The 7,719-nt window shown below is 57.1% G+C and overlaps 1 protein-coding gene across 1 annotated transcript in view; it reads left to right on the forward strand.

Moving 5' to 3' along the window:
* FRS3 (fibroblast growth factor receptor substrate 3) overlaps positions 1–959 on the forward strand; it is an 8,436-nt gene extending 7,477 nt beyond the window's left edge. The window contains exon 7 of the mRNA XM_014587853.2: positions 9–959. Within this exon, the coding sequence (XP_014443339.1) occupies positions 9–630 (622 nt within the window). The 3' untranslated portion in view covers positions 631–959. The remainder of the gene's footprint in view (positions 1–8) is intronic.
* Positions 960–7,719: the final 6,760 nt, after the last annotated feature.

The raw sequence follows: 7,719 nt of genomic DNA on the forward strand, positions 1-7,719 counted from the left end.
ACGGGCCCCTACGAGAACGTCAGCGGGGGCCTGCGGCGAGGGCCTGGCTGGAGACTGAGCCCCGAGGAGCCGGCCTGGAGCAGCCTTGCCCACCGCAGGGCTGCCCTGCTGCACTACGAGAACCTGCCCCCGCTGCCGCCCGTGTGGGAGAGCCAGGCCCAGCAACTGGGCGGGGAGGCCGGGGACGACGGGGACTCGAGGGATGGGCTCACCCCCTCCTCCAATGGCTTCCCGGATGGTGAGGAGGACGAGACCCCCCTGCAAAAGCCCACCAGCACCCGGGCCTCCGTCCGCAGTCACAGCAGCTTCCCTGTGCCACTGACCCGCCGCCGCGGCTCCCCCAGGGTCTTCAACTTTGATTTCCGCAGGCCAGGCCCGGAGCCCCAAAGGCAGCTCAACTACATCCAGGTGGAGTTAAAGGGCTGGGGTGGAGACCGCCCCAAGAGCTCTCAGAACCCCTCCGGCCCCCGGGCCCCGGTGCCCGCTGCCCACCCTGCCCGCAGCTCCGACTCCTATGCCGTGATTGACCTCAAGAAGACCGTGGCCATGTCTAAGCTGCAGAGGGCTCTGCCTCGAGACGATGGCACGGCCAGGAAAACCCGGCACAACAGCACCGACCTGCCTCTGTAGGGGCCTCCCGGCCTCGCCGCCCTGTGCCCCCCAGGGCCCAGCCTCTGCCTCACTCCTGTCCTCTGAACCTGCCCACCCCAGGGTTCAGGGCTGCTCTGCAAAAGGCATGGGGGTGGGACCAGATGCTTCCCCGTGCTGGCCGGGGTCCCCAAAGGTATCAGCCGCCGAGTCTCCTGGTCTCCATGCCAGGGAGAGAGGGGTGCCCGGGCGAGGAGGGAGCCATGTAAACTGTGAAGGGTTCCGTGATTGCATTTACACCTCCCCTTGTGTCCATTTGTCTTGTCTGTCGGCTGTCTGTGTGTTTTTGGTTGGAATTTTGAAACATTTTGTACCTGTTGATTTTATTTATCAGTTTATTTTTCTATTTATTGTTTTAAATGTAATTTAACATATTTATTATTAATATAATTATTTTTAAATTCTGGCTTGGTGGATAATATCTTCTTATGGAACTTTTTCCAGCACGGTTCTAAGTGGGCCTGGGCAGGCCTAATAGAAGTGCGGGCTTCGTTCTGGAAATTGGAGGTGATTGGGGCTCTTTTGACAAGTCTATGGAAGTTTCTCTTTTCCTCCAAGAAGCCTTATGCCAGAACTTAAGGGTGCCAGGGACAGGTGTTCTGTGGAAGTACAGGGACGGACAGGATGGCTGGGGTCCCGGGGACTGAAGGGGACCCGTGAGGAAAACTGCCCCAATGACATCAAACCTTGACCCTGTGAAGTTGGCAGAAGGATGGGAGGTAGAGTGGTGGGGGTGCTCTACAGGGTTCACCCCCAACCCCCTTCCTGATTCTCCTGCCAGTGGGCACCCAGGGGCACTCCTTCAACTCGTTGGCCCAGCCGGGGCCCTGGCTCCCCCTTAGCCACCCCAAGCATGTCTGTGTCAGGCCAGAACCTGCAAACAACTTACTAAAGGCCCAGGAGTAGCAAAAAGAAAAGTGTAGTGTGTAACTAGATGATCTGGCTCGTGAAGTGTGGCTCTCCCGGAGAACTGGCCCCTGGGCACGTCTACCCAACCACGAGGGAGGGACCCCAGTGGAGCCGGCACTCTGAGCCCTCGCCTGGGAGCCCGACCCCCTTCCTCAGTGCTGATGTGGCCGGGGCTCCCTCCCCCTGGCCTGAGGTGGCCTCTTTCCTCGTCCTCCTCTCGCCGGCGACCTTTCCTCCCAGACTCCATTTCTATCTTAGTTTAATTTAAAGGAAATGTAAGGAAATCCAGTTTCTGCGATAAGCCACTGAGGGCCCAGGTGAGGAGTGACCAGGGTTTGTCTAAGACTTAGAGAAAAACCTTCTCTCTGGTCATTGTGCCGCAGCTGCCTGTCCTATGGAGCTGGCAAACCTGCCTCCTCCTTCACCAAGGAAACACGCCAGGGCAGTACTCAGCCCATCCCGGTCGCTGCCCACCTCCTGTCCAGAACGCCACTGCCCCGCCTCGTTTCCTGGACCCCCTCCAGGAGTGAGGTTGGACTGACCACTGCAGACCCCCTGGCCTCGGGTGTCATTTTTTGCCAGGGGAATAGGCCATGGGGATGTGAGAGAGACCCTGTGAGTGGGTCCAGTGGGGTGGAGGTGGGGGGGCAGCCGCCACACCCACGGAGCTGGCACCAAACTCCTCTCCCTATGTCCTTCTGATCTCTGGACCAGAGCGATCGCCTGCTGCAGGCTGGATTCACTGTACTGTTTTCCACATGGCAGTAGGGCAACTTGTCCCCTCTCTGCAGCTTACTCGGGCAGCTCAACTCTGCTTTGGGGATGTTCCCACACACTTACTCCTGCTCTTTCTGTGGCCCCTGTGGTAAGGAGGGATGGTCTCTCCAACCAGGGGAACCAGGGTTGGGGTGGGGCAGGTATGGCCCAGCCAGGTCTTGGGGCCCTGGGCATGCGAGAGACCCATGGATCTGGCAGCTCCTCCCTACTGGAAAGATGCTGCCATGGGTGAACCAGAGGCTAGCTTAAGTCTAGAGACCCAGGTTCTGGTCTTGACTAGCTACTGTCTCTGTTATTGAGGCAGGAAAAAACTAGCAAAAGGAGAGCTGGAACATCTGCCTATGTAGCTAGATAGAAAAACCAGATCAGGGCAGGAAATTCCCCACCCAAGGAAATGTAGGCAGGAGATTTCCAGTGGGGAATGTCTAGCTGATTGAGCCACACTTGATGGAGCCAGTGAGATGGAGCAGAGGGCCCAGCCACATTTGATGGAGCCAGTGAGAGGGAGCACAGGGCCCAGCCACATTTGATGGAGCCAGTGAGAGGGAGCAGAGGGCGCAGCCACATTTGATAGCCACACTTGATGGAGCCAGTGAGATGGAGCAGAGGGCCCAGCCACACTTGATGGAGCCAGTGAGATGGAGCAGAGGGCCCAGCCACACTTGATGGAGCCAGTGAGATGGAGCAGAGGGCCCAGCCACACTTGATGGAGCCAGTGAGATGGAGCAGAGGGCCCAGCCACACTTGATGGAGCCAGTGAGATGGAGCAGAGGGCCCAGCCACACTTGATGGAGCCAGTGAGATGGAGCAGAGGGCCCAGCCACACTTGATGGAGCCAGTGAGATGGAGCAGAGGGCCCAGCCACACTTGATGGAGCCAGTGAGATGGAGCAGAGGGCCCAGCCACACTTGATGGAGCCAGTGAGATGGAGCAGAGGGCCCAGCCACACTTGATGGAGCCAGTGAGATGGAGCAGAGGGCCCAGCCACACTTGATGGAGCCAGTGAGATGGAGCAGAGGGCCCAGCCACACTTGATGGAGCCAGTGAGATGGAGCAGAGGGCCCAGCCACACTTGATGGAGCCAGTGAGATGGAGCAGAGGGCCCAGCCACATTTGATGGAGCCAGTGAGATGGAGCAGAGGGCCCAGCCACATTTGATGGAGCCAATAATAGAATAATCAGTGGTTCCGGCAGATGATCAACCAATACTACCTAAATCTAAAAAAGTATAAGCCTCGCAGAAGGCAACGACTGGGACCCTTTGAGCTGCTCTTTGTGCATTCAGGCTTGCTCCTACTTCTGAGGAGTGTACTTTCACCTTTACTTAATAAACTACCTTTTCCTGGGACCAGCAGTTAGCATAATGGCTATGTCGCTGGTCTCCCATGTAGTCGACTGCAGTTTGAGTCCTGGACCCGGTGGCTTAAACTCACGCCGGGGCGCGTGTGCGTGCGTGCCTAAGATCCTAAGAGGAGAATGGAGGAGAAGGGATTGTGGTGTGACCATCCCCCCTGGGGGGTGATTTCTAGCTTTCTGTCTCTGTCTCTCTCTGTCTGTCTGGCGAGCGCACGCGCCCTATAGCAAAAAACAAACAAACAAACAAACAAAAACAAAAAAACTCTCCGAAAAAAAGAAGGGAAAAAACTACCTTTTCCTTTCACGTTGGTGTGTTTTATTCAATTCTTTGAAACACCAAGAACATGGATATCACAGAAACCAATTCTGCAACACTATCGTAAGCATTTATCACCACCCCCCCAACATACGGGTCTCTGTTTTTTGAGAGATTTTTGCTCTCAGGTGGCCTGCACTCGCTGGAGAGGCAGACAGAAAGCCAAAAATCACCCCTAGGGAGGATGGCCACACCGCAATCCCTTCGCCTCCATTCTCTTCTTGGGATCTTAGGCTCATATGCACACATGTCTGGTGTGAGTCCTTCTGGGTCCGGGGCTCGAACCACAGTCAGCTATTTGGGAATCCAGCGCCTTAACTACTACACTGCCACTCTGGGCCTTGGTTTTCACACCCAGAAGTCACAGAACAGTGTGAAAAGTAGTCACTGAGATGATGAGCGAGACACCTCCATGGAAGTAGATAGACTCGCAAGCCATATTAGCAACCCAACTGTTTACGAAGAGAAACAATCAGAAGCCACAACTCTGTAGCCCCAGACCTCGGGGTTCCTGCTGTTCCTCTGCTGAACAACTCAGGAAGGAACACTTACTCTCATGCTCTGGGTTGCCAGAGCCTGGTCTGATCCCCCTGAGTCCTCCCACCAGGAGCAAGTGGTAATGGCTTCAGTGGGTCTATTTGTAGGGCTTTGGGGAGTCCCAGAGACATGGCCCAGGAGTGGGTTCTTTGCCAACCTTCCCTGTCCCCTCCCCTGGTCTGACCCATGAGATCCACCGCAGGAAATTGCCTCTCTCAGAGGGGGTGGGGTGTGAGTGGAGATTCCTGGTGGGAAGGGGTCGGTGGGAGCGAGGCCCAGGACAGCGACCCGCAGCCTAGGTGTGCCCGCCGGCTGACGTCAGGGCCCGGCACACAGAGGGAACCAGTTTCCACTGCCATCATCCTCACCCAGAGATCAGCGCCAGCACCCGTCGGGGAATGTTTGCTGAGTGCTCAGTTCTCTCCTTTAGAAACAGGCCCTACCCAACCCCTGGGCTGCCCTCAGGAAAAGACAGGATCCAGCATCCTGTCTGGGAGGTGACATTTCAGGTCAGACCAGGAGGGCCCTCCCCAGGCCCACCCCTGGGTAATGACACTTTACTTCACAACGGTATAAACACAGCCGCTCTCCACGGGCCTTAGAGGCCACTTACCTCTGCCAGGCTCACTGGGCGGGATTGTTATCACCTCCGTGCAGAGGAGGAAAGGGCCAGGAGGTGAGGGACTTGCTGCCTGTGCAGTTAATTAATGGCTTGAGCTGGGGCTGGATGCCAGGCGTGCGTCCACCGCACCCCCCCCAGCTGCCCCCAGCCTGACCTGAGGAGCTTCTTTCCCTCAAGTAGGCTTCAGGGAGAGTGTCGTGGGTGTGCCCCCCAAACCCCTCCCAGAAAGGGGTCGGGTCTCAGCCAGGGTCACATTCCAGAGCTCCCACTCAGGAATCCTTCTGAACTCCAAGTCAGGACTTGGTAGGTTACCCTAGAGGGGAAACCTGCCCTCCCTGAGGGCTCCCCCATGGCCGACTCCCACCTGCCAGCTCTGGCCCCTCCACGCTACACAGCCCTGAGAAACGGCTCTGGAGTCAGCCCTTGCCCTGGTGGTTAAGGTGGCTGGATCCCACATGGCCCACACACAGTTCAAGTCCCAGACCTGGTGGCTTGAGCAACACACTGAGTGTGTGTGTGTGTGTGAGCGTGCACGTGTTCAAAATCTCAAAAGGAGGGAGAAATGGAGGGAAAGGATGCTGCTTAACCATATCCCATGGGGGACTTTTTTGGCACCCTACCCCCCGCCCATCAGTTTAAAGTAATTGCAACTCCCTCTGGCAAATTTTAGAAAATAATAAAGAGTGAAAACATTAAGAAATGGCTCTGGTCTGTGGGAAGGGCCAGGGCAGGTGTGCCAGAGGCTTGGTCTCACCTGCTCGGTGTCCCTCTCCCGACAGGGACTTCAGCCTCCAGGGAGGCTCTCCCAGGTCAGGTCAGCTGGGGACCTTCGAGCTCTGTGCGCTCTCTGCCCATCTTAGAGGGGAGTCCTCCTGGGGGGGAGGGGTGTATAAGGACCCTGAGCCTCTGGAAAGGCTGTGGGAGCCCTGAGGTGGGGGCCGAGCTGAGGCGGGGGTGGGAGGGCCCGTGTTTACTGTATCACAGTCTAGGATAGACTCAGCGCTTGTAGGGCAGCGGCTGAGGGGGCAGGAAGGGCAGTCAGAGGGGGCAGAAGTGGGACGTGTTAGGGACTGCATGTTCGTGTCCCCCAAATTTGTATGCTGACATCCTAAACCCAATGTGACGGTATTAGGAGGTGGGAACTTTGGGAGTCAATTAGGTCATGACAGTAAAACCCCCTCAGTGGGATTTGTGCCCTTATTAGAGACAGAAGAGAGAGGCCCTCCCTCCACTGTGCCCAGTGAGGATGAAAGACCCTGGCGAGGGCCCCCTACAGACGGAGGGTCTGCCAGAACCTTGATCTCAGGCTCCCAACCTCCAGAATGTGAAAAGGAAATGCTTATTTAAGCCCCTAGTCTCTGGAAATTCGTTTAGCAGCTCAAACTAAGACAGGAGGCCGCTACTACCATTCAGGTCAGAGACGATGGTGGCTTGGCAGCTGGGTGGCAGCCGTGGAAGAGAGAGAGAGCAGCCAGGCTGGGACGTTCTGGAGGCAGACCCAGCAGGGCATTGGCCCTGGGCGTGGGATCCAGCATCCTGTCTGGGAGGTGACATTTCAGGTCAGACCAGGAGGGCCCTCCCCAGGCCCACCCCTGGGTAATGACACTTTACTTCACAACGGTATAAACACAGCCGCTCTCCACGGGCCTTAGAGGCCACTTACCTCTGCCAGGCTCACTGGGCGGGATTGTTATCACCTCCGTGCAGAGGAGGAAAGGGCCAGGAGGTGAGGGACTTGCTGCCTGTGCAGTTAATTAATGGCTTGAGCTGGGGCTGGATGCCAGGCGTGCGTCCACCGCACCCCCCCCAGCTGCCCCCAGCCTGACCTGAGGAGCTTCTTTCCCTCAAGTAGGCTTCAGGGAGAGTGTCGTGGGTGTGCCCCCCAAACCCCTCCCAGAAAGGGGTCGGGTCTCAGCCAGGGTCACATTCCAGAGCTCCCACTCAGGAATCCTTCTGAACTCCAAGTCAGGACTTGGTAGGTTACCCTAGAGGGGAAACCTGCCCTCCCTGAGGGCTCCCCCATGGCCGACTCCCACCTGCCAGCTCTGGCCCCTCCACGCTACACAGCCCTGAGAAACGGCTCTGGAGTCAGCCCTTGCCCTGGTGGTTAAGGTGGCTGGATCCCACATGGCCCACACACAGTTCAAGTCCCAGACCTGGTGGCTTGAGCAACACACTGAGTGTGTGTGTGTGTGTGAGCGTGCACGTGTTCAAAATCTCAAAAGGAGGGAGAAATGGAGGGAAAGGATGCTGCTTAACCATATCCCATGGGGGACTTTTTTGGCACCCTACCCCCCGCCCATCAGTTTAAAGTAATTGCAACTCCCTCTGGCAAATTTTAGAAAATAATAAAGAGTGAAAACATTAAGAAATGGCTCTGGTCTGTGGGAAGGGCCAGGGCAGGTGTGCCAGAGGCTTGGTCTCACCTGCTCGGTGTCCCTCTCCCGACAGGGACTTCAGCCTCCAGGGAGGCTCTCCCAGGTCAGGTCAGCTGGGGACCTTCGAGCTCTGTGCGCTCTCTGCCCATCTTAGAGGGGAGTCCTCCTGGGGGGGA

The sequence above is a fragment of the Tupaia chinensis genome, unplaced genomic scaffold (genome assembly GCF_000334495.1).
Source record: "Tupaia chinensis unplaced genomic scaffold, TupChi_1.0 Scaffold000238_1, whole genome shotgun sequence".
NCBI classification, from domain to species: Eukaryota; Metazoa; Chordata; class Mammalia; order Scandentia; family Tupaiidae; genus Tupaia; species Tupaia belangeri.